Raw genomic sequence first — 24,559 nt, 5'->3', positions numbered from 1 at the left:
GATAAAGAAGATAAAAGTGATCGTCATCATTGAAATGCCATTCATGCAGAATGAATATGAAAGAAAATGTTGCCTTGCTTCAGAAAAAAAAGAGACACCTCCCATCCAGTCCCAGGCGTGTGTTGTACTTTTCTTCATACTTACCAATATTCGACCGTCCAAGAAAGGAAGAAAGGAAGAAAGGAAGAAAGGAAAAAAGGAAAAAAAAAATTGCTGGCCGTTCAATGCGCAGTTTGTTAATACACAAGACTTTTTCGCCATCCTCTGCAAGTCTAGAAGAGAACCACTGGCTCTAACCAACAACAAGGCCAGGCCTGCCATCAAATTATAGGAAAGAAAATGTATGGGAAGAAGAAACAGAAGAAAGAACACAAGTCCAGAAAACATCGCTCGAGGGCAAGACGTTCGTTATTATGGTCGTAGAGTTTCGTTAGCACCCGCGTCATCGTCGTCGTCGTCGTCCGGCTCGCTCAGGTCGCCGCGGGCCGCGCGCTGCGCCAGCGCGCGCTCCTTATAGACTTCCCGCCTGCGCGTCTCGGCCTGGTTCAGGCAGTCGACGTACGTGCGGAACTTGACAATCTCGCGGAGCAGGTACGAGCTCTTGCTCTCCCAGTTGGTCATGGCCTTGGCAGCGTTGGTCCCGCGCGGCGTGTACGCGAGCAGCATCGGGCTGCGCAGCTGGTTGTGCGCCTGCAGGTCGCTCTCGATGCTGCGCACGTACGCTGCCAGCGCCTCGCGCTGCTCATCCTCAGACAGGTTGCTCGGCCGCGCGCTCTGCGTCGGCGGCGACCAGGGCGCAATGTGCACTCGATCCCCGGGGAGCTTGCCCCGGCCGCTGTTGTTGGTGAAGCCGCTGTTGCTGCCGCCGCCGATACTGTGGTCAAAACTCAACGATTTGGCGCTCGCGCTCTGCGTACTGCTCTTGCGCGCGTGGCCAAGGGTGCTGCCCGCTGTTTTCTGCGTCGCCGAGGGCGGCGGGCTGCTCGACTCGTTGATGGCGGCCACCAGCGCGTTGTTGACAATAGCCTCGCTCCAGCCGTACTCAATGTTGCTGATGCCTCCAACGAGTGGGTGCGAGCTGAGCCTTGCGCTCCAGTAGTTTGTCGTGTTGACGAACTCGCGGATGATCTCCGGCGTGCCGACTTGGAACAGGTGCACGGCGCCGGTTGGTAGGCTGAGCGCCCACACGTAGGGGCGTGTGCGTGAGTAGCCCGGCGTCGGCAACGCCGAGGCCAGCGTAAGGCGGAGATTGAATGTACCAACGTTGACGGCGTTGTCCTGCCAGTTTCCGCCGCCGACCGGTGCCATCGCCGTACGCGGACGGGCCTTGTGCCGGGCCGACTTGCTCAAGTTGAAGGAGAACATGCTAAGCTGGCCCTTTTGCACGACGGCAAAGACCTCTGACCAGTTGCGGTCCTTTGCCCGCTTGCCTACACCATCTAAGTGGTGTTTGTGCACGACCATACCCTCCTTGATCCATGGCGGGCCGGCCAACTCGAGCGACTCGTCTTCGAGCATCTGCGCAGTAGTGTAGTCGCTGCTGATGATGGACGGGGCTGTTTCGTCGCCGTTCAGGTCCTCATCACGGATGATGGACTGGCTCAGCGCGTTAGCAAAACCAATCGACCGCTGGAAGTCGCCCCTGGGCATTGACGACGCAAAGGAATCCTGAGACATGGACGCTTGGGTGCGCCCAAGAGAGTAGCGGCTCCAGGTAGCCGAAGACATGGCAGGGCTCCACAAGGAGTTATCGTCGTCGAAGCTAGTCCTACTCGATGCCATGCCATTTCGTCCCAGGCCAGGGCGGGAGCGGCTCTTCGAAGTCCACCTCGAAGCACCAGTGCGGACGCCGTCTGCGATACGTCCACGCGAGGACATTTGACCTTCTGAAGGCGCCTTGCTCAGTACACTGGGCGTGCGCTTCAGCAGGCCCATAACGGAGAGATTGCTCTGCGACTGCGCCGGGCCAACAGGGCGGTCTTCAGCTCCAAACAGAGGGAGCCTGTCGTCGCGGATAGATGCATAGATACTCTTAAGAACCAGTTCGATTTGCTCCTCCCAGGCACGCAGTGTACCGGTGAGTCCATTCCGGACCAGCGGCCCACTGTCTTCACTGGGGTCCCCGCCCTGCGCGTCTGGTCTCGGAGGAGGGCGGAACGAGTGGCGGAAGGTCGACCGGTCTTGCTCGCCAGAGGTCGAATCTGCAGCCGTCATCGGACTTCTGTCGGGAAGAATGCTCGGGCGCTGGAAGGCGTCGGGGTTCGACTCGTGGAGCGATTGTCGTATCGTAGAGAGCGTGTTCTTCACGAATTGGCTTCGAGTCATCTTGGTCTCGATATCAGCCATGTGGAGATCGGTGTTGAGAAGCATAATCGAGTAGCAGATGGTGTGGATAATGTCGGTCGCCTTGAAGCCATGGTTCGGGTTGCAATCGCACCACCTCTTAGAAAATGCAACCAGTATTCGATCGACTTGTTGGGTCTCGGCTCGTAAAATTAGCCGACCGCAAATGCTGCGCAGGGCGGACAGGATGCTTTGATCGGTAAAGCTGTAGAGTTCCATGTATGCCTGCAGGGTGCGCTTTCGTACAGGGCCTTCCTCGCCCATCCACGCCGCCGCCTTGTCCTTTGGAATAAAGTCTTGCAGCCCGTCGTAAATCTTCTTGGCCTTGAGCCTGTCATCTTCGGTCGGTTCGCCCACGACAAACAGCGGTTCGTCAAGGCCCTTGGCTTGCATGGTTTTGGCGGTGCTCGCTCCCTTGGAAGAATCGGTTTCATCAAGGTCTTCGACGCGCACGCTCGGGGGAGCGCTGAGGACAGATTTATAGTCCGTATCGGTAGACATACTGCCCGCGCTCACGGAGCGGTTACCATCGCTTGGCAGTCTCAAGTTTGATCGGCTGCGGCTGGTGCCTAGACTCAGCTGCTCCGTAATGCGAGGCGCCATCTTACTGGCTCGGATGGTGTCATCCTTGCTCGTGTCCTGTTGCGAAACGTGGGACGATTCAGAGTGGGTAGAGGCGGAAAGGTCCGACTTGGAGCGTCTGTTTCCGACTTTACCAGCGTGGTCATCATCGCTACCATTATCCAAGTCGAGAAAAGTCTGGTTGGCCGCGGATTTTGATTTCTTTGTTCCAGCACCCGTCTTTCTAGATGGGGAATCAAGATTATTCTCGGTGTCGCTGGGAACGCTGCGGATCTTGGCGTTCGGACTCGGCTCGTAATCGGGCGAGAACTCGCGCTTGAACTCGGATCTGGGCTCGTCGGTTTCGTCTTCGCGGGCGTCGTCAGCGGCAATATTCGTGATGTCGGCCAGCGCGCTCGGCTTCGCGGCACCAACGCCCGATCCAGCACTGCTACGGAGATAGGGGTCCAAGGCTTGACGCAGGCTGCTGACAGGGCTGGCGTCGTCGGTTCCCGAGCTCGTCTTTTTGGTTAATGTTGTCAGCGGGACATTGGGCACAGGTGGTATTTGGGAAGGCAGAGGTGGTGCGTCATCCACGACCGACTTCTTACGTCGGCGGAAGAATGACGATGTCTTTTTCTGCAGAGGCGGTACCGGCGGTGGCTGCTGCGAGTGCGAGGAAGAGGTGTCCCTGGACGGCGGTCCAGAAGTCGATTTGGACTGCTCCTTGATCAGCTTACCGCTCTGCGGTCGTGATAGTGACGACGGCGGGCGCGGCGAGTTGGGCTGTGGAGGCTGTTCGGTTGCAGCCAGCACATTCCTGGATGAATTGCCGCCGCCGAAGACACGGCGAAAGAAGCCCGGCCGCTCCTTTTGCGGCGGTTGCTGATGCGGCAGGTCCGGGTGGTGGTGGTGCGGGAACGCAGCGTGGGATGACTTGGCTCTATGCTGGTCGTCCTTCGTCTTACGATAGCCGACGCTAGGCGCAGGAGCCGGTTCGAAGTCATCGGTGCCAGGCATGGGGGGCTGCGACTGCTGCTGCTGCTGCTGCTTCTGTTGGTCCCAAGACGTGGCGGCGTGCTTTTTCTTGCTGGATATGCTCCTCAGAGAGAGGGTGCGGGAGCTGCGCTTTCGCTCAATACCAGGGGGTGGGAGATGGTCAAAAGAGGCGCCGCGAGGACCAAGATTGGATGTGCGGCGGCGAGGGCCGGCCGGAACCGTAGGCGTGGGAGCCGCACCGTAGTCTTGACTGAGGTAGTCGACGTCGTATTCAATGATCGAGGACGAAGCCAGAGGCAGCGGAGGACGCGACTGAGCCGGGGAACCGGTGGCACCAGACGCTGCTGCAGCGGCCGCGCGCTGGCGGGAGCTGGAGCCGCCGGCACTCTTGCTGCGTCGGGTCGGGTCGCGACGGGACGACGAGGACGCGGTAGCTGAGGACGGGACTGTCTCAGTGAGGAACTCGTGATATCCGTCGTGCAGGTGCTTGGGGACTCGGCGGACACGCGAGGGGCGTTGGTCGAGGCTCAGATCGTGGGAGGAGAGACTAGCGCCGCGAGCTGGGGGCGTAACGGGGGGGATATGTTTTTTCTGCTTCTGGGTCGACCGGATAGGGGTGCTCGCGAGGGCAGCCTGAAGGCTTGCGTTGGCAGCGCCGACCTGTTCTCTCTGGGTTGCCGTTACCGTCGAGGAGGAAGCGGAGGACGAGGTGTTGGGGGCACGGCGGTTGCTGGCCGCAGCCTTATCGGGGTTGTGCCCACGGGCGTTGGGGGGCGTGGATAAGTTCGAAGAGACGCTGCTGTACGACTGACCACGATCTCGATGGTGATGATATGAATTGGCCTCTGGGGGGCGTGAAAAAGACGCTGCCGGTCGAGCGCCAACAGAAGGAGAGGAGCTGCTATGTGCCCGGGGCGGCGGCGCCCCATCAAAGGCTTGGTGGTAGCGGTGGTTCTGGTGGTGGTGCTGGGGTTGTCCGGGGCTGTGATTGCTCGGCGAAGGGTCCCAGTGGCTGCGGTGATCAAACGGGCTCTGCTGTTGTTGCAGCTGCTGCTGATGCTGCTGATCAAAGGAGAATTGATCCAACGACAACAACATATTCGTGACGAGAGAGTCGCGGGTCACATCGCGCGGCGACAGGGACAAGTCGTGAGAATCGCGCTGTTGAGGCGTCTGCGGCATAATCATTGACGAGGAGCCGCTGCTATCCCCGCGACGCCGCCGGTGCTGGTGGTAACGGTAGTGGTCTGATGCCATGACTGTCACCTTTCACCTTTTTCAGCTCTTTTGCTTCTCGTTTCCTCTCTCTCTCTCTCTCTCCGTCGCTCTTTCTGCACCACTGTTTGGACCACTGTAACTTTTTTTTCTTTTTCCTCGTCCTGTCTCCTTGCTGGCTGCAGATGGGCTGGGCTGGGCTGGCTGGGGCCCTTGCTGTGGCCTGTCAGGGTCAAAGGGGGGACTTTTGTGGAGGAAGGGGGTGGAGAGGATGCGCGCAAGTCCCCTTGTGATTTTCTAATGAGGAACCATTGCGCGGGCTCCCAGGCCCGAGAAGCGATTTTGACGTAGAAATTCTCCAACAAATCCTCCGTAATAAATTTGTTGGTGAGAAAGAGGGGAAATGTCGGGGGTAAAATATGACAGAGAAAGCTGCTAGTGTCAGGCGCTGTTTCAATTGTTGGTGGTTCACGCCTCGTTTTTTTGGTCGTCGCTAACCTTCCAAGGTGGTTAGTTAGATAGCTGGTGGTCACCTAGCTACTGGGTAGCTAAGCTGGGAGTCGATAGATCAAGTGGTCTCTTGTCTCGGTGATGGCGGGGGTCTAGCTGTGAGTCGCGGGCGTTTGCGGCGCAGAAGAAGAAAAAGAAGAATAGATTAAAGAAAAAGGCAAAGAGCAAAGACCAAGACGAGATTCAATGGGCGCAGAAATGCAGGCTCTTGTCGCGTGTCGCTTCGTCAGCTCGTGCGTAGTAGTAGCAGGTAGTAGGTAGGTAAGTAAGTAGGACGACAAGCGACAGACAACGGACGAGAGACTGGGAAAAAGGAAAAGGAAAAAAGTCCCAAAGGCTTTCAAGTTCCACGGCCCATCGAGTGTCAATCAAGTCCGTCCTCTTGCGCGGGCGCCGCGTGTGTTGAAGGAGGAAAGAAAAAAGCAATTCTCACGGCACTTGACACTGGCCGTGGCAGTTCTGACTTGTCTTGGTCCTTCGCCTCCTTCTTCACGCGCAAAAAATTAAAACTAAAACAAATGAGCATTAAAATGGGATCGGATGCGGGACGCACAGGACAAGCCCACCACCAAAGTTGCGCATCTCCCTTCCTCTCGACCAGTAATAAGCATCATCCTCTCCCTCCCTTTTTTTTCTCTACTTGGGATACGGAACGCCTGGGAAACAGAAACAAGGGTCAAAACACGAATCCTCGGCGACATCAACCCCCCCCCCCCCTTCTTCGGCACATGAGCCTTGCCTCAGAAATCTGTGCGAATATATGTAACACGCCACCGGTACGCGCGAGGTGAGCTGACGGGAACGCTGTTCTACAGTTGGTTAAGCGCCAGGGCGAGGAGGAACAGAAGAGCCAAAAGGCGCAAGGAGCTATTACTGTAACGAGCTAAAGCAACTAATGCAGGGCCAGAACTTGGGCTCTTTGTTGGGCACGAAAGACAGTGAGGTTTTCATGCTACGAACCGAGCTGCAGCTCAGCCGCTGCGCCATGTGTTGTCAAATTCATGCGGATGCAGTTGGCTTCGTACCTCCGCTCAGATAAACCCCCTTTGCTCCCTTCAAAAAGTGAGGTTCCATCATCAGAGTCAATTGCCACAGTAACGTATCATCCATCAAGTCGCCCATCTTGCCCCGACGAGCAGTCTGCATCTGCATCCTTCTGTCATCCCAACGGGCTACATCGTAATAAAAAAAGTCCTTCTTCCGAGACTGACTAGGTAGGGGATCCTTGTTGATCCCAAGCACTGGGCCCGGCTCATGCCAGTCGGCCAAGCACCGATTTCACAGGTTGCTCCTTGTTGTGCGTTGCGTTTTCCATCAAGATTGCGCGCCGTGCGCACGGAGCGTCAGAGAACTTGAAAAGTATGAGCCCCTTGCATGCCGCTTGGGACTATTGGATTTCGCCCGCTCCCCCATCTATGTAGGCCGCCACCGTCTGATGTATACAAGTCGCCAAGTTTCCAGAAACGACCCCCCGCAATCACGACTCGCATGGGCAAGTCATGAGAAAGAAAAAAAACTTATCGTCAACAGGAGAATATAGCCATTGCGTCTCTGCGCCTTTCCACTTACATACTAACTAAAAAGGGGCCGGGATGAAAAGATCCAGCTCAGATTCCCATGGCAAGGATTATGCTTTGCGGCCGCAACTTTGTCAGGGGTCCCGCATGCATGTCGTGAACCTTGTCGCCGCCTCTTTTTTTTTTTTTACTCCTCGACGGAGTCATTTTCCCGCCCCGCTAATCTGGACATTCAAGACATTCGCAAAGCTCGCTCTCAAAATACCAAGTTCTCGGCGTCCGTGCCTCGTCTACTATCCTCCGCCCGCGGTACAGTGCATCGATTGGCACCGGACGGATGACCATCGAGTTATACCCCAGAACTTGACATTGGCCAAGGCAAATTGCATTCGGATGTTTTTATCCCATATTAAAGTCCACGTGGTGTAACCCAGACCCGTTGCTGATATTCACACCGTTGGTAATAATACCGGCTGCTAAAGGTCCAGGTTGGCCGAGGAATCAATCCAACGGCGTTGCACATGAATTACTCAACAGCTACAACTTGCGAGTTCGATAAGGTGCATCAAATCAACAGTCCGGTCACGATTGAAGCGGATCAGATCGTTTAGAGTTTAATTTGTGCTTAGGCAACAACGTCCAATCTCGATATCTATATCTCTGTGCCCAGCCCGATACATCTAACGTCATAATTTGAATAGCCAACAAGCTGCAGACTTGTAACAATTCCCGTAGCTAAATAGTGGCGGTGCGTGCCATGGTTGCTTCAACCCCGGTCACCGCCGTCGTGTCATGCGGGCTACGCCCATTTCTGTAGCTCCAAAGCCGGCAAACGTCCTTGACCTTGTATTCATGCACCAACTGCTTCTTGTTAGGAGCCCCATGCACTTCCACGGGTGTCGTAATGTCGCCGCTTCCGAATCCCATAGTCCCCATGTACGTAATGTCGAAAGCTTCGCGCGTGTTGTCCATGGCGGCGCCTTCCTTACCGACTTTGATCGTCTCCTCCATGAATTCGTTTTCTTCCGCCGCGCCGATAAACTCTCCGGTCTCCGCATCCCTTTGCAGCGGAAACATACCATCCATATAATGCTGGTTAAATTGATGGCCACCTCGTCTAGTAGACCGACTGAAGAGACGTCCCATGAATCTCGGCAGTTGCGGCGAGCCCATCCTATTTGTCGCAAAGTGCAAAACACCCCACATAGCAACAAAGTCTGTGGTGTGCGCGAAATGCTCGATGTATCCGATGGCACGGTCCTGTGCCGCATTCCAGCTCCGAGATGACGTAGACATGCTCGAGGACTGTGTGACGAGCGACGGGTACTTGCCGTCGCCGGTATCTATCAAGGCATCAACGTGCATACCGGAGAAGCTGGTTTCCGTTACCAATGTCGCGAGAGCCTCCCGAGGCTTCTTGATCGTCAGGGCCTGCGACTCGGCATGGCGATGCGGATTATTGAAATGGTTCGCGGCGTTGCCAAACGTGTACACTTCCAGCTTGGACAAGAGATCTTGAGGCATCTCTTGGAGAAGCCAGTCCAGCACTAGACCACCCTCGATTCCACCTTGCGAATGTAGAATGAAGATGACCTTGGTCTTCGACGGGTCGTAAAGTACATCTCGAATAATTTTGTAGCAAACGCGAACGTCGTTGGTGGCATAGGAAAAGTTGCGTTGGACGAGGCACTCGATAACGTCGAATATTATTCCAGAGGTGCGGTTATGGACGCCAAGGATCGGTCGACCGAAGGTAATGGCAAGTCGGTTCAGGTTATTCTTCATCCAATGCTCCCTAGAGGACGTCACTTGTTAGCAAACGACCAGTCTTGAGAGCAGCCGTACATTTACATACCCGGCAGCAACGCCATTCAGGAAAATCCATTGCTCATGCTCATGCTCTGGCAGTGCCTTGGCATACTTCTCGTCTGAGTGAAATGTGATACCTTTACCATTCAAAAGAAGGCAGAGGAGCCAATTGAGGAACAGGCAGCCGCCAGCAAAGAGCGCGCCGACCCAGACTGGAAATAGAACAGCGACAAACAGACCAAGAATGAAGATGAGCTGGAGGAGGATCAGAACGGAGTGAACGGCGAGGCACCACAGGTTGGCCCAGCTGGGGTAGAGCTCGTCCAGGTCGCCCGAGTCGGCGGGGGTGAGAGGTAGGACTACCCACGGCAGCGCCCAGCAGTACACAAAAAAATAGTAGACATCTTTGAGGAACAAGCGCCAAGGGAAATCGGTGTAGCTGTAGTTGATGACACCTGTGCCGCCAACCTGCGATCGGTAGAAATCCGTCGCGGCGTTCATGGCGGGCGTTTGTTTGGCGTCAGTCGCGATCTAGGTAAGATCTCGGTAGGGTCAAAGGAGAGTATGTAGGAAGAAGAGAATAGGTTGAAAGCGACGGAGGCTGAGAAGGGGGAAACTAGGATCCCACGACACGGCTTGGCGTTACCAGTCAATTACCTTGCTGCTGTCACGGACAGTTTCGATCAAGGCAGCTTCGGGCCGTAGCGTAGGTACCTCAAACAAACAAGAGCTCCTGCCTGGCCCAACGGCCACGACGAATGATCAGCCATCAGCGGGCTGGCTCTGCTTGTCGATGCTAATAATGGCAATATCTCTCGGCCGATCTCTTGTTAACTGGTTACGAGCAGCGGCTGATCAGCACGCAAGGCTGAGTCTGGTCACGCGGGGTGCAGCGCCCGCAAACCAGCGCCGTCCATCTGACCAACGAGACAGTCTCCCACGCGCCACCCTTTTGTGGTTACTTGGAAAAGCTAGGCTCGAGTGTTGTTAATTAGGATTGCCGCTGTTTGGGTAGTACAGCATGGTCTTGTGCATGCATGCACGCAATGTACCTCTTTTAGTGTGGTGTGATGTGATGTGGTGGTGTGGTGGTGTGGTGGTGATGATGGGTGATGGGTGCGTGTCAGGCACAAGGCACACTCAACTTGCAGACAGTCCGGGGGCTACATCATTATGAGAAATCCTTGCACATTATTAGTTCCAAGTTCCCCTACCCTGCATTCAACTTTCTTTCTTGTCACAATTACAGTACAGGTTTACCCTCAGGCCCTCGTGCAGCCCGCCGCATATCCGTGACCCCTCACACTATCGTGGTCTATCCAAGGCCTGGACCTTTTTAAACGGAGTCATCTCTGCGTGACCATTGCCCCAGATTTTTTTCGCCTTCTTCCACCAACTAACGTTAGAAACCCAGTGGAACCTGCAACCGCCCGAGTTCAGATCTCACGATCTTCTTTTAAACATCCGAAATCCCCCACACAGCCGTTACGCATGCATGACGCTTACCCACCTAGGGAACATTGTCTCTGAAGCTGTCCAGGGTCGCCAATAGTCTATCAAGGTTTACGGAAATTTCGGCCGTCGTTTTAGATGTCGTTCCGCCGCACGCGGCAGACTGTTTCCGCGCAACGCCTCCCGGCTACCAGATCGTGGCCTCCGATGCGGGCCCGAACGCGGCATAGTCATTTTCGGGCCGACTTAGACGATTCGAACACATCAAAGCGACCCGCGCTCTCTGTCTGTCTGAGGCGCACGATTCTTGACTTCACAGGAGCATGGGAAATTATTGTTCTGAAAGTTTCAATTTCTATCTCATGAATTGAGTCCTCGAGCGGGACTATGGAAAAAGGGAAAACGCCAAGCTGCCGAATCTATGCAATATCTAATCTGGTTGAGCCCAGAGCTGTGTGCTCGTAATTCCACTAGACTTCTCCGCGTCCACTGTAATGCGGTACAGTAGACAACGGCTGGTGCAAAGTCTCATGGTCGTTGAAAAAAGAGGTGGTATCATATCCAAAGAGAACTCCATGGATCATCCTCGTAAAAAAGAGAAATAAAAAGCCAATATTTAATCAACAGACTTGTGCATAGAGCCAGTGACATAGTTGGACTCCAGAGCATCAATGGTGGCAACGTCCTCGGGGGCAAGCTTGAAGTCAAACGACTCAAAGTTGCTCTTGATGCGGTGGGCGGTCAGGGACTTGGGCAGGACAACGTTGCCGCGGGCGGCATTCCAGTTGAGTAGGATCTGAGCAGGAGTCTTGCTGTACTTCTCGGCGATCTTGCCGATGGTGGGGTCCTCGAGCTTGTTGCCGCGGGCCAGGGGAGAGTAGGCCTCGATCTTAATGCCGTGCTTGTCGCAGAGGTCGACGAGAGCCTGGCGCTGGCAGAAGGGGTGGACCTCGACCTGGTTGACGGCCGGGACGACGGTTGCGTTCTCAATGAGGTTCTCAATGTGGGCGGCGCCAAAGTTGGAGACGCCGATGGACTTGACCTTGCCCAGGCGCTGAGCGGTCTCGAGGGCGCGCCACGACTCGAGGCGCTTCTCCTCGTCGTCGGCGGGCGAGTGGATCAGGTAGAGATCCAGGTAGTCGAGGCCAAACTTGTCGAGCGACGAGCAGAGGGCGTTGAAGGTGGCCTCATAGCCGTGGTCAGCATCCCAAAGTTTGGAACAGATGAAAACATCCTCGCGGGGAGTGCCCGTCTTCTGGAGCCAGCGGCGGATGGCACGGCCGCAGGCCTCCTCGTTGGCGTAGCGCGCAGCCGAGTCAATGTGGCGGTAGCCGGCGTCGAGGGCGGCCGTGACGGCGTCCTCGGTCTCCTGGCCGTTGGGGGCCTTGTAGACGCCGAGGGCGACGGTGGGGATGTAGTTGCCGTCGTTGAGCTGGATGGAGTGGACAGATGAGACGGAGCTAGAGTGCGAGCGGCTGCCCTGGACCTTCTTGACGATCATGGGGCGCTCGGGGGAGACTTCAGGGGTGATAGCGACGGGAGCCATTGTGAAAGAAGTGTGGAGGAGTGTAGTATTGAGACTTGGGTGATGGGAGAGAAGAGAAAGACGGTGAGTCTGTTAAGAAGTGGGAGGATAGAGAAGATGTAAGTGGATAGGCCAGTCAATGGTTGATGAGAATGAGGGATCGATCGAGAGTGGATTTGAGGAGAAGGGCAACCGTCTTATATAGATGGGAGAAATGAGTGGTATCGAAGAGTCGGGTTTCAAATGCTATCTGTTTGTCGACAAAAGTACAGATGCCAGCCTCAGCATCGATACCATGTACATGTTATCGGTCCCGCCATTTACACAGGCGTCATTACGGAGCATCAACTGCGGAGCCTGATACCACAGTAGCAGTACGTTGGCCCGTCGAAATACAGACAAGCTCGAGTATGAAAAACGAAGAGATTTTTATTTTTATTTTTTATATTTTTACTGGGGCAGGGTACGCCGGTGGAACCAAGAAAAGCAGTTGTAAAGAGGTTTTGGCGATAACGCAACTGCGGCATTTTATCTTTCAGGCTCCAGTATTTTTTGTCCATTCTTGGGATGCAGGGGGGGGGGGGGTGGCATGGAGTGAAAATACCTGGCGGCGTGACTGCGGTGGTGAGCCACCGTACCCGACGGCCGGGACTGGAGCCGGAACGGACGACGGACGGGGGGGGGTGTCCATGACGTCGGGGTGGAGCCGCCGACAGGTACCATGTGGCAGCGCGGCGCTGTGACTGGTGACGAGGGTTCCGGCACGATCCCAATGAGATCCATATCTGATCCACAAGTTATGTCCAGGGAGGGGGCGGAGGGTAAAGGTTGCCGAGGAGGAAGAAGCGTCAGAATTTTTAACTGTGGTCTTGTCGGGTAGTGGGTGTTTGTAGGTGCAGGACGCCACCATAATGGACGGCGCACTGCGAGGCACATGCAAATGCAGGTCGCGTCTGCCTAATAACGTGTACCTCCGAGCGAGAGTTGTCTAGACGGTGGGCTCAGAGTTTTAAACCGAGTGGACCGGGTCCGTAGGCTACGACGAGCGGTACTTGGATACATACCTACCCGCCTGTGCAGGCAATGTATCTTTTCGCTTGTATGTCTCTGCTATACGAATAATTGCGCGTCGTAATCTCAGGAGTTGTTTTCGTTATTATCCACGCACTGCATCCCCAGTTTACAGGACATTCTGAGCCGATAGGACTGTCTGCCGCCAATCACAAAACAGAGGGCTTGTTTCAAGACGTCTGTTGGCTCCGTCGATCTTGTAACTTCACTCTCACTGTAACCAGATAACGCCAGTGTAGTTATGCACCACAGCACCTACCTACGCCGCTATTTCGACAATGCAGTTGCAATGATTAAACTCTGTCGGTGCCACCGTGCCGATAAAAGGTACCTCGGGCCTGTAACTCTGTCGTCCAGGGTCTTTCAGCGGTCTGTTCGCGATTCTGCCAGCGACTTTGTTCAGCTACAGCGCTGCATGCACTGCAAGCCCCCCTGCAAGCCCCCTCGGGCGACTTATTAATCTATCTTGGTCCCCTGGAATCTCAGCCTGACCTCGTCAAGCCACAGTTTTATTAAGCCACCATTAAAAACTCTGACCCAACAGCATTTGTACCGTCTAGTCAAGTTGTAGCCAACAAACAGCAAACGCCGTCTCTTCTCACCATCCCGCATCCCATCACAGTCCGCTCCTCGCCCAGGCCGGCACTATCTTCCTGGTCCGCGCTCATCTATTACGCTGTTGCACGCCTTCTCCGAATATCTCCTTTTTGCCATCCTACGCTCCGCGGCTGCAGATAATCACGCTCATGACGCATTGGTATCCACGTAGCCAATCTCCCTCGCAGGGCTCGACACGCAACGCAGCACGGCAATGCGCCATCAATCCGTTTGGGCCCCGTCTGTTCCATCAGGACGTTTCGCCTAGGCCATATCCGTTTCGAAGAGAGCAACCGCCGCGGACGCAAGTCTGCCTCGCTGTGGACTCAGCCTGCCACCGCACGACGCAGCCTCCTGCTGCGCTCCCGGCACAAGCTTCAAGCTGGCCTCTCAATGCCAATGCCTCGCTGGCACCTTGCTGTCAAAACGCCAAGACGCCATGATCCACCGCCTCTCCCGCCGCTTCACTGCGGTTTTTCATTAGCTTCACGACGGATGGCCATTCTGGCAGGGCTGCCCTTTCTCCCGCTATGACACCGCACTGGAGCATAAACTGGAGCCTCAAGACACGAGAGATGGATACCGCTACGGATGCCGTGACGTCAACTCGTTCACTGCAGATGCACCGCGGGCCGGAAGGCCAAATAATCCCTCCATAGCGACGAAAGAGCACTCGCTGCATTGCCGTACGACGAAGGATTGCGCCGCCTCTCGCTGGCCCCTCCATTATGCCCGCGCACATTATTGACTATACCTGCCGTGGCCTCGCGGTGATGCCAAACCAACCAACCACTACTAACACGGAGCTCGTCCAAGCACCACCGATGTTGACTCGCACGGGAATGCAAAGCCAAACTTTGACCATCGGCTCGAGTGGTACAAGATCGCTGCGCTTCCATACCACCACCCCTGTTGCATGTAGCTCCCGGCAGTATCGGCTGTCACACAGCATACTGCAGTCTGCACTCTGCTGTGCAGCACCACCACAGCGCCAACAACCGGGGAAGCAGGACGTCGCAGGTTACACAGCACAGGGTTGCCGATGCAATGCGCCAATACGAAGCAGAAACAACCACAGCTGCCCAAACACCACATCTCTTCGCCAATCACGCTGCCCTGCCTCTCGAAGCAACCTGGCTTAACGATGGCGCGTAGGCAGTCCATCTTCATTTTGTTGATATGCACTCCATCTGCATTTGATGGCGATCACTTACCGTGACATTCTGGCGCCATACCACTGTTCCGTCTTTTCCTCGTCTTAGCCCTCCATCAGTTCACACTTTGTCTGCTCTTATCAATACAGCTGACTAGGATGCTATCAACAGCATCCACATAGCTAAACCAACGGAGCCACGTCTCATACCAACTACGCCAGATGGAGCCAAGTACATGATACATTTTCATGAGCTGCATCTAGTTCGCTGTAAATGTTACATTCTTGGGCTTCATGTGGAGCACCTATCTCGGCCTTTTTCTTATTTGGAGTCGGTTTGCTCAACCATCAGTCTGGAGAGTTCGCATCGGCGATGGGCCTGGCCTTGTGTTGACGAACGCTGGCTCAGTAAAGTTCATATGTGCCATCTAGCGAAAAATGCACTCGGGGCGCCGCCGTGTAACGCTGGCTTGGTCAAAAGATGGCTTGCTCTCCCTGCTTTACTCCTTACATCTCACTGTCTTGTACGACACAACGCCACAAGAACCCTGATCGTCAAAACACAAGGCGTGGTCCCGGCAAGAATACAGAAAGGTCTATTTCGGGGAACGCATGACCCTACCACATCCCGCAGCAAAACGTCTCGGGTAGCGGGAGATCCAACGTCGTCTGACCTGGCCAGCTGTTATCGTGACTTTCAACGATTAAACTGGGCCTCCACGATCTTGGGGAGAGATGGCTGCAACGGTATCGGCATAAACCCCATGCATCCTGACCCAGATATTTGCACGATGGCTGCTGGATGACTCGAAGTCTTCCGGAAACAGACGGGTACGAGAAAGGGCTTGCCGCCGGTGGTAGAATCAAGGATATCGTGAACTGCAGGTAAGTGACTTGGTCACATTACTTTGCGGTCTCCATCTGTCCCCCGCTGCCAGTTCCTCAGACTCAGGAACTGTTCCCCCTCCCCCGTAAATATCCCAACATGGCAGGCGCTCCAGTTTCGTGTAAAGAACACGTTTGTACGTGCTGGTAAACGACACGATGAAGCGAACTTGGAAAGGTTCTTTCAAATGCGCCCTCTGCTGCACCCTGTCAATAGGAAGGCAGTTTCCGAATTCCGGGAATTTTACTCCGTGCCAGGTGGCCACCGCCTCGGCTGCAAGCTATGACGGCCAGTAGCCGACAAACGCCACCTTACCTTTCTTCAGCAGACTGCATCAATATGCCCGACGTGGGATGTCCGCCCAAGATTCTAGACTCATTACAGCCCAATGCATTTCGGAATTTTCTACGCTTAGTTCCTTGCTGCAACTGTTACGGCTCTGCGCTTCGACCTGACCTGCATGTCAAGACGTCTTTCTATCTGACCATTTCAGACCGACGCGACAGGGCTCTTATGCCGGCAGATACGACGTACGTCACACCCTGCACGAGGCGAGAAAGGGAAAATCATGGGAAAAGTCCCCTGTTTACCCCTCCCTCCTACACATACAATCCAAGTACCCAGTCGCTTACCACGGTTTTCACGACGCAATGCCCCCTTTCCCATCCGACGCTATTGCGCGAGGCATGAGACACCACCGCTTGTGGGTGGAGCAAGGCATCACCGTATACCTATCCCTGCAACAAGGCAGCTGAAGGGGACTTTGTGCAGATGGCCCAGCACAGCCTGCATGTGGTGCAATTTTGAAAGAAACGGGAAAATGTCCGATATGAAAAAAACAAAGAACGAGAGAGAGACCGACAAAGACCCACACAGGTATACGTTTCCTGGAAGCATGTCTATCATCTGGAACAGTCGCAGTCTTCTTTTGCTCTGCAGCCACATAAGCAGCCAAGGACTCAGGCCATCGGCTGTCGGTGGGCAATGGATACTCGCATCCCGCCATGTTCGTTACTCGAGAAATGATAGATCCTAAAAACGCCAAACACGTGGCGAAAGACTGCATATTCTTGACGGCTTTTCTTCGGATGGTTTCGGATTTTCGAAAAGAAAACAAATGAAGAGGACTGATATCCAATAGTTCGATGTTCAACATTGCTCCACGTCCAGCACAACATGGGTGGATGAAACGGTCGGCAACCACCAACAAGCGGTGTCTGCAAAGAGGGCTGGTCAGAAAGGTGGCTGAAATGTGTGGTGATCCCCTCTTTTGCTCTTTTTGCTCAAATGCAATGTCAAGAACGTTTTTTTCCCTTGCTCGGGAAGAACCCCCCGGGCTCAGACAACAAAGGCCCTGCATACCCTGGCTGCCTGCCCTAGTCACGGCAGTACATGGTGGCTTGGGGAACAAGGTCGGAACTACGGGTCGGGAAAATGCAGCCATCTTGAGTCCTGACTAACACGGATTCTTGCGCACTTACGCGGGCGAGTCATCTCGGATGGTGATCGACGGTTTTCTTTCGCCACCCCTCTCCACAACAAAGTAACGGAAAATGTTTCGCAACCCGAGAAAAAAAATGCGTGATGAAAAATGCGTGATGAAAAATGCGTTTGGGTGGCGATACATGTTTCCAACCTTGACCGATATGAAAAATTGGGCTTGAATAAACTTGTTGAAACGGAAACGTCGAGAGTGAGTTTGGGATGAACGCATGGACTAGAAACCCACAAGACCAGCAAAGGGCTCGCTTCACTTTGAATTGGCTCTTTTTGCGCTGTTTTTTTACTGTTTCACGTGCATATACGTAAATCAAAGGCTGTCTGCATGCGGTCAGTTTTGTTTTTCTGTCCCGATGCCTGTTAACAGCCTGCCGGTACCGATACCCTCGCGAACCGGCGGTGTAAAGATGATGCTAGAAACGACACCCATGACACTAAATTTGTAGGTTTTCGGCAGTTTGATTTTCACGTAGCAGAATTCACGGCAGAATACATTTACAAGGATGATGAGAACTGATTAAATGAGGTTTGTATTGTAAAGCAAAAGGGTACTCATACTAAGACGATGAGCGCCGTTATCCCAACCAAAATGACAGTCTAAATCTATACCATGAAATACAAAGTACTATGGTATCACAATACCAAAACAAAGAAGAAGGAAGAGAAGGAAACCCAAAAACGCCCGACTCAAGTAAAATGCTTTTTTGCCCCGCGAGAGGCGCCGTGTGTCTATTGTGGAAGGGCATTCAGATGCAATCGAGAAGGAAAACAACGAAAAATAGTCGTTTATTATGTTCAAACAAACTGCGGCAGAATCGAGTCTCCGTGTCGCTGGCCCGACGTCGCGGCGTGCGGGCAGCATCGCGACGATAACGAAGACGAGAGGGTGGCGGCGGCGAGGTCCGTGGCGCCCACGACGACAGCCTCGGCGACGGAGCAGGCGATGGACGCGGCCGCCGTGATGCCGCGAACGACGGCGGCGACGTTGTCTTCCTGGGGCCCGCTCCCGTGGCAGCAGTGGCAGTGGCAGGCGGCAGGCGCCGTTGCCGCTGCGGAGTACTGCGGCGGCGAGGGCGGCGCCGAGAGGCAGTGCTGCTCCTCGTAGGCGGGCGGCGGCGTGGCGATGGCGACGTACGCCGGCGCGGGGCTGGGCGGCGCGTCGGACGAGGCGACGGACGAGGCGACGGACGCGGCGTAGTGGTAGCTGGCGGTGGCCATGCGCTCCGATAGCTCGCTCCGGAGGCGCGCGACGCGCTCGGCGTCCTCGGCGGCCCAGCGCCGGCTGATCAGCGCCGGCGCGTCGAGCACCCACTGGCGGATGTCCGTGGAGAGCGCGCGGAACCCGGGAGCGTTGGCGGACGCGAACTTGCACATCTGCGAGTGCGTGGCCTCGACGCCGTAGTAGGTGACGCCGGGCAACTGCGGGCTGGCCGAGTTGGCGTCGACGACGAGCGCCTTGGTGCCCTTGAGGTCGGTCTTGTGGTTCTCATGGACCATGTGGATGCGGAAGCGCTGGTAGACGTCGAGGAAGTGGCTGTTGATGTTGGCGAGCGTCTCGTTGTCCTTGCGGAGGGTGCGCAGCAGCACGGGCTCCGAGTCGAACAGTCGGCGCGGCAGGACGGCGTCGGACATGGCCTGCAGGGCGCGCCCCCAGGTGGCGGCGCCGGAGCCGGTGTGCGGCGTGCCGAGGAAGGCGAGGCCGTAGGTGGAGACGAAGACGGCGCGGTAGTCGTCGTGGTGGGCGGCGCGCAGGTCGGCGGCGTAGAGCAGCGCGCGCTTGACGAGCACGCCGCCGAGGCTGTGGGCGACCCAGAGGAGCGGGTTGCGCGCGCGGCCCTCGCCGCGGCGGAAGAGCGCGAGGCTGGTCACGAGTGTCTGCGCGTGCTGGTGGATGAAGTTGTCCGAGGCGCTGCGGTCGTTTTGTCGCGAGTAGACGTCGGCGTTGTAGCCGTACACGAGCACGTTGGCGGGAACCCCGCGCAGCGCCTCCGGCAGCAGGTCGGTCGGCCAGAAGGTGCCGTCGGCGGCGGTCCAGGTCGCGTCGGGGCGGCCGTTGAGGCCGTGTACGAGGACGATGTCGACCTCGGCGTCCGGGTGCGTGTATACGGCGGTGGTCTCGTAGCGGGAGATATTGTCGCGGTTGGTATTGCCCTGCTTGACGTTCCTTCTTAGTGGGCTGTTGTGCTTCGGAGCAAGGCCGAGGCCGGATATCGCCGCGGAGGGGGCCGGAAGGGGCTGGAATGGGCCGGAGGGGACGCGGAACTTACCATGGTGTGTGACTTGAAGGTGGGGGAGGCTTTGGAGGTGGAAGCGTCGGAAGCAGCCGCCATGATTATCTGATTATTTTGTACAAAGGAAAAAGTGATTATTGGACAGGGTGAATCAATCACTTGGTGATGGCGTCGGAAGAAATACGTGTGTCGTTAGCTGCAAGAGTGGACGGCTAGTTATATGATCTTGATTGTCGATATGGAGCTTGAGTTGATTCAAGATTGATTTCGACGATTGAATGCTGTGAGATGATAAAGAATTGAGAGAGAAGCTGGGGCAGCACGACATCTTTATAACATTGAAATCACGGCTATCGGCCTCTCACCGTACGGACTTTTCACAATTTGCCTGTCCTGCACGGCCGATAGTCTCGGTGTGCGACAAGCGCAGTCACTCCGTTCGCACACCGTCAGTAACGTTGTGAAGAAGGCCCTTTTGACTCATGGCGCGATCTGGTTCATCGTAGCTTAAAAGATCTTAGGGCGAGCGAGAGCCAGACGTGCAGTGGCGGCAGATGGAGACAAGGACAGGCACGGAGAGGCACCGAAGGAAAGGAGGGGCGAGTTCGACGACATCCGGACGCTTGCAAGCACGGTATCCGGCGCTAACTCGTGAACAGGACGGAAAACCTACAGTAGATCAACTCTAACACGGGAGCGCGCCGCAGGGGCACTAGACCAGATGACACATAGGTTGCCTGAGGAAGAGCTGGTGCGTGCTTCATCGGGGCGGAGAAAGAGGCAAGGCCATTGGTCTGATGCCTGGGAGTGATGTCCATCGAAAACTCCGCAGAGGGACTGGCCATCGCCCGCAGGCAGCTCGGTGGCGCAGCAGCTCATCGCTCGCTTAGTCGAACCAATAACATATTGGTTGCAGCTTGATGTGAGTGCAGAGACTGCCGGCTGTCGCTGTCATCTAGCATGTGCAGGCTACCGATAACCGAGGGCCTGAGACGAGTAAGGTAGGTTTGCAGCAGGCGATAAGGTGAGGCCGTGAGAGATTTGTTGGTTGTGTCTGGAGGAGAAACACAAAGCAGCTGAAGTCGCGCTGTTGGGTTGTTGCAAAATGACACAGAACCACTGCTTGAGATGCTAAATGGACTCATACAAGAACAATGCCTGACAAACAGCTTGTATTTACATACTTTTGTAGATAGGCATCATTAGAAACAGTCAAGACACATATCCGGTCACGCCGCATCTTGCTGAACAACCTTTGGCGTTGTACGCCTCGTTCTCAAGACCTGCCGAGGTTCACAAGGCCTCATAGAGATGCACTTCAGTCGTGAAGACACCATACTAGAACTAGAAGAAAAAAACGACTCCACTCGTGACCAGGAGAATCGAGTGTGCCTGGGTAGGTAGAAGCTGGCGATGAGTCTTGTCCTAGCGTCATTGTCCGCACGCAAGTTGCCGCAAGCTAAACTTTAAATCCTGACGGTGAGGCGATGACGCCGTAAACTCGGACGTCCCTGCGCCCTTGTTCTTAACAGTGAGTGAAAGTCGACGGTGGATATGGCTATTGAAAGTAGTATTCGGTGTTGTCGCGTGCACCATTGCCCAGTATGTGTAGCGCCCGCCAGGATCGCCACACGGACAGCGTCCGTTGCTAAGTATAATCTCCGGTTCGGATCCGACTTCACATGATGACGTCCTCATACTCTGTAAACGGCACAGCTTCGGTGTGGATTTCGGAGCAAAAGATGGCGTGGCTCTCGGCGTGAACAAGTTCCTCGCACCGAGAATCCTAATGACGTGGATAAGCTCTCGGCTTAATTGACGTTCACCGTTGCATTCAGCCGTTGCGGCGCCACAAAAGCCCTTTCATCGTAACAATACTTTTGTTTTTTTCCATCTCTTCGGTTTTTCCCTTTATCTTCCTTTCTCCCTCTCTTGCAAGAGAACGCTTTCCCTCCCCCGGTTCACTCCCGCGGCGCCAACATGACGACGTACTCGCGCGTGCTCTGCCCGAGCTGCACCACGTCCTTGTCGCGGAGCTCCAGGTAGCGGCTGTCCTGGATGCGCCCTCCGTTGAGCACCGTCCCGTGCGCGCTCTCCAGGTCGATCAGGTACGGGCGGACACGCCCCGTGCGGTCGCCGAACTCGTCGCGCCGCTCCGAGTACCGGAACTGGATGACCGCGTGCTGCCCGCTCACGCTCGGGTGCGCCGCCTCCAGGTCGACCACGGTGGCCTCGCGGCCGATCAGCCAGCAGCTGCGCGCGCCCAGGTCGACCGTGTCCACCACGTCGGCGCCCTTGAACACGTACAGCCGCCACTGGTCGCGCGGCGGCGGGCGGCGCGCCTCGGCCGGCTCGTGGTACTTGAGCGCCACCGTCGAGCCGTCGGCCTGCGTCACCGCGTTGGACGCCGCAGCAAGGAGACCCGTGTTGCCAAAGTTGGCCTTTTCCTTGGGCTTGGCGGGCTCCTCGCCCTGGGTCACGGCAAACGACGCCTCCTGCGAGGGCAGGGGACCGCCGCGCCGGACGGGGCTGCCTCTGCTCTTCTCCTTGGGCTTGTCGCGGTCGCGGTCGGCGTCCCGTCGACGACGAGACGAGTGCTTCCCGCTGTCATCGCCATCATGCTCGGTGCGTCGCGAGCGCCTATCTCGGTCGCGGCTCCTTTCGCGTTGTCGACTGCTGTTGTCGCGTTGTCGACTGCTGTGGTGATCGCGACCTGACCTGCTGGCGGAATCTGGCGACTTCGATCTGCGCCGCTCTCGTGATCTACGGCGACGTCTATCGCGATCGTCATCGCCACCCGGTGACCTCCGCCGTGACGACCGGTGTTCTCTTTCATCGCGTCTTCTGTCACTGTCGTCATTGTCGCGCCGCCTTCGTCTATCGCCGTCCCCGTTCTCGTCGCGCCCCATGGCTCGTGTGGAAGCTGTGGCGTGCCCCCTAAGCTCCCTTTGCAGCCGCTCTCGACAAGACTCTACTTCGCATGGAGCGGGGTTTTCCTCGGCCACGTAAACGTAAAGCTAGGCAAATTGTTGTGTGTTGAAATGGTGCAGGTGTTGCGTGGAAGCATAAACTAAAATTTAACTCGGTGGAGTGGCGCTGGAAACGTGCGTGGTCGCTAGTTATGCGCGCCCCCATTCCGCACATTCGATTAAGTCTAAGTTGACAGGAACCCGTCTTAACTACATGTGAATGGCTTCGTAAGGTTATGCTTTTGATGAGCAAAACTCGCATTGTCAGAGTAGTCGCACATTGGGGATGAAGCATGTGTGCATGGCCAGAGCGGAAATGATCGGCTATCACTAAGTACAACGGATGGGTTGCGGGCAACAGCATCACCTTTATAATTGAAGCAACGGCAGATTAACTGATTCAGATACTATACAACTTCTGAATAAGTCAGTTTTGAATTGTCCGCATGTGCTATTCAGAGTTGAAAGCTAAGCTAGAGTGGTGGCAACAACTGCTGGCGAAGCCGTCGCAAGGTCCAGTTCGGATGGTTCAAATCTCGCATTACTTGAAGAATGGGCTCTATATAGTCGAATAAGAACCCGGTTTTCAAGAAGCAAACACATCCGGTATGGTGTAGTGGCTAACATCGCTCGCTCTCAATTTGGAACCGAGCAGCCCAGGGTTCGATTCCCTGTACCAGAGATCTTTTCTTTTTGCCGTCGGGTCCTTTCCTTTTTATTTTTTACTGAATGTCCTTACTATCCAGGGTCCCTTTTTGCCCCGTTCTCCTTTTTCTATTAGATATTTATCCCTACAAGGGCTTTTGTATCACATAACGTCGTCGTTGCAAACAGCGGATCTTGACCCGCTTCGAGTTTTCACTCGTTATCCGGTATGGTGTAGTGGCTAACATCGCTCGCTCTCAATAATTCATTGAACCGAGCAGCCCAGGGTTCGATTCCCTGTACCGGAGTGTCATTTTCTTTTTGACTTTCAGGTCAAATTTCGCCTTTTGCGTATATATTTTTGAACTGCTGTGACAGGTATGACATTTAGGCAGCACAAGCACCGACGCCGGTGGTTGTCCTGCTTGCACACGGCATAAGAATGATAGTATAAGGGAATGCCATAGTCATGATTCCATTGGATCGAGTTTTAGAATTAGACGGCAGCCTTTTGCTTCGCTTATTCAATCTCAAGCCGAATCACCGTTCTAGGAGTGCCTCTTCCATGCCAAGACAAGGCGCCAGCAAGACTGCGCAGTCCCCCCGAACATCAGCGACGACGAACTCCTCCACCCTTCCACCGCAGCTTGGCAGCCCAGTTCGCCCACTGCCGCACCTCCTCCTCGGCCAGCAGCAGCTCGACCGTGTAGTAGTCCCTCGCCAGCTCCTCGTGGTTCCTGAACTTGTGCACGAAGCGGTGGCACGCGCCGCACAGCCACGCCACGTTCTGCAGGTCCTCCTTCTTGTGCCACCCGCGCCGGACCGCCTTGTCGTGGACGAACCGCGGGATCAGGTGGTGGTAGGAGAGCGGGATCCACGACCGCCCGCAAATCTCGCACTCGTCCGCCCGCGTCTCGCGCGTGGCGGGCGGCGCGGCGGTCAGCGTGGAGAGGTAGGCGGAGAGCGCGGGCAGGATAAAGCCCTCTGCCGTCGCCGGCAGCGGTGACGATGCGGTCGGGTCAGGCGAGATGAGGCTGTATGTTCGGAGAGTCTCTGATATTGACAGAGGGAGATTCAGCGTCTCCAGGCTGTCCACGGTCAGTGGCAGGGAGAATTGGTCTTGGAGGCTCTGCGAGTCTCGCCATGAGCGGTGATCAATCTCCTGGAGGTCATCGGGCAAGTTTTCAAAGATTTCGTGGGCAAGGTAGTCGATAAAATCAGCCAGCTCCTCTGCCTCTTGCTGTGAGCTGAGCTGCGCGGACTTGTTCACGACATTTGCTTTGGATCTTCGCCGTCGCTTTGGCTCTGACTTGGTATTCCGTGTTTCGAGGAGAGTTGCTGAAAGACAGTCTCTGAATATTGCGAAATTCTCATTTTCAAATTCTTCCATGGAAATTACAGGTTGTCTTGCAGTGCGACGAAACAGGTTTGTAGGTGATGTAATCATTCAGACGGATTAGCGGATGTCGACCTGCTAAGAGTTGCGATCGAGCCGTGATTGGCTGTGCACTTTCCCGAGGATGGGAGAACAACGCAACCCCGCCAAGGGCTGTCATTGATATTTGAGTGCATCTTG

The 24,559-nt window shown here is 55.5% G+C and overlaps 6 protein-coding genes across 6 annotated transcripts; all 6 read right to left on the bottom strand.

The window, feature by feature from the left end:
- Window positions 1–411: 411 nt before the first annotated feature.
- ISF_02172 (SEC7-like protein) lies at window positions 412–5,160 on the bottom strand (the record flags this gene model as incomplete). The annotated part of the gene is made up of 1 exon (XM_018845779.1): window positions 412–5,160. One exon carries the CDS (start codon window positions 5,158–5,160, stop codon window positions 412–414), a length of 4,749 nt encoding a protein of 1,582 aa, XP_018707502.1.
- Window positions 5,161–7,880: 2,720 nt separating this feature from the next.
- ISF_02171 (hypothetical protein) lies at window positions 7,881–9,455 on the bottom strand (the record flags this gene model as incomplete). Its single annotated transcript, XM_018845778.1, has 2 exons — window positions 7,881–8,940; window positions 9,001–9,455. The coding sequence occupies 2 exons, from the start codon at window positions 9,453–9,455 to the stop codon at window positions 7,881–7,883; spliced, it is 1,515 nt and encodes a 504-aa protein (XP_018707501.1).
- A 1,567-nt stretch (window positions 9,456–11,022) lies between these two features.
- ISF_02170 (2,5-diketo-D-gluconic acid reductase A) lies at window positions 11,023–11,952 on the bottom strand (the record flags this gene model as incomplete). The annotated part of the gene is made up of 1 exon (XM_018845777.1): window positions 11,023–11,952. One exon carries the CDS (start codon window positions 11,950–11,952, stop codon window positions 11,023–11,025), a length of 930 nt encoding a protein of 309 aa, XP_018707500.1.
- A 5,981-nt stretch (window positions 11,953–17,933) lies between these two features.
- Window positions 17,934–19,468, bottom strand: ISF_02169 (LipA and NB-ARC domain protein; the record flags this gene model as incomplete). The annotated part of the gene is made up of 2 exons (XM_018845776.1): window positions 17,934–19,289; window positions 19,406–19,468. 2 exons carry the CDS (start codon window positions 19,466–19,468, stop codon window positions 17,934–17,936), a joined length of 1,419 nt encoding a protein of 472 aa, XP_018707499.1.
- Window positions 19,469–21,330: 1,862 nt separating this feature from the next.
- Window positions 21,331–22,278, bottom strand: ISF_02168 (Forkhead-associated (FHA) domain protein; the record flags this gene model as incomplete). The annotated part of the gene is made up of 1 exon (XM_018845775.1): window positions 21,331–22,278. The coding sequence occupies one exon, from the start codon at window positions 22,276–22,278 to the stop codon at window positions 21,331–21,333; it is 948 nt and encodes a 315-aa protein (XP_018707498.1).
- A 1,315-nt stretch (window positions 22,279–23,593) lies between these two features.
- Window positions 23,594–24,373, bottom strand: ISF_02167 (HNH endonuclease; the record flags this gene model as incomplete). Its single annotated transcript, XM_018845774.1, has 1 exon — window positions 23,594–24,373. One exon carries the CDS (start codon window positions 24,371–24,373, stop codon window positions 23,594–23,596), a length of 780 nt encoding a protein of 259 aa, XP_018707497.1.
- Between the last annotated feature and the right edge of the window lie 186 nt (window positions 24,374–24,559).

The sequence above is a fragment of the Cordyceps fumosorosea genome, assembly GCF_001636725.1.
Source record: "Cordyceps fumosorosea ARSEF 2679 chromosome Unknown scaffold_3, whole genome shotgun sequence".
Taxonomy (NCBI): Eukaryota; Fungi; Ascomycota; class Sordariomycetes; order Hypocreales; family Cordycipitaceae; genus Cordyceps; species Cordyceps fumosorosea.
Note: the sequence above shows the minus strand (reverse complement) of the source record. Positions and strands in the feature narration are given on the sequence as shown.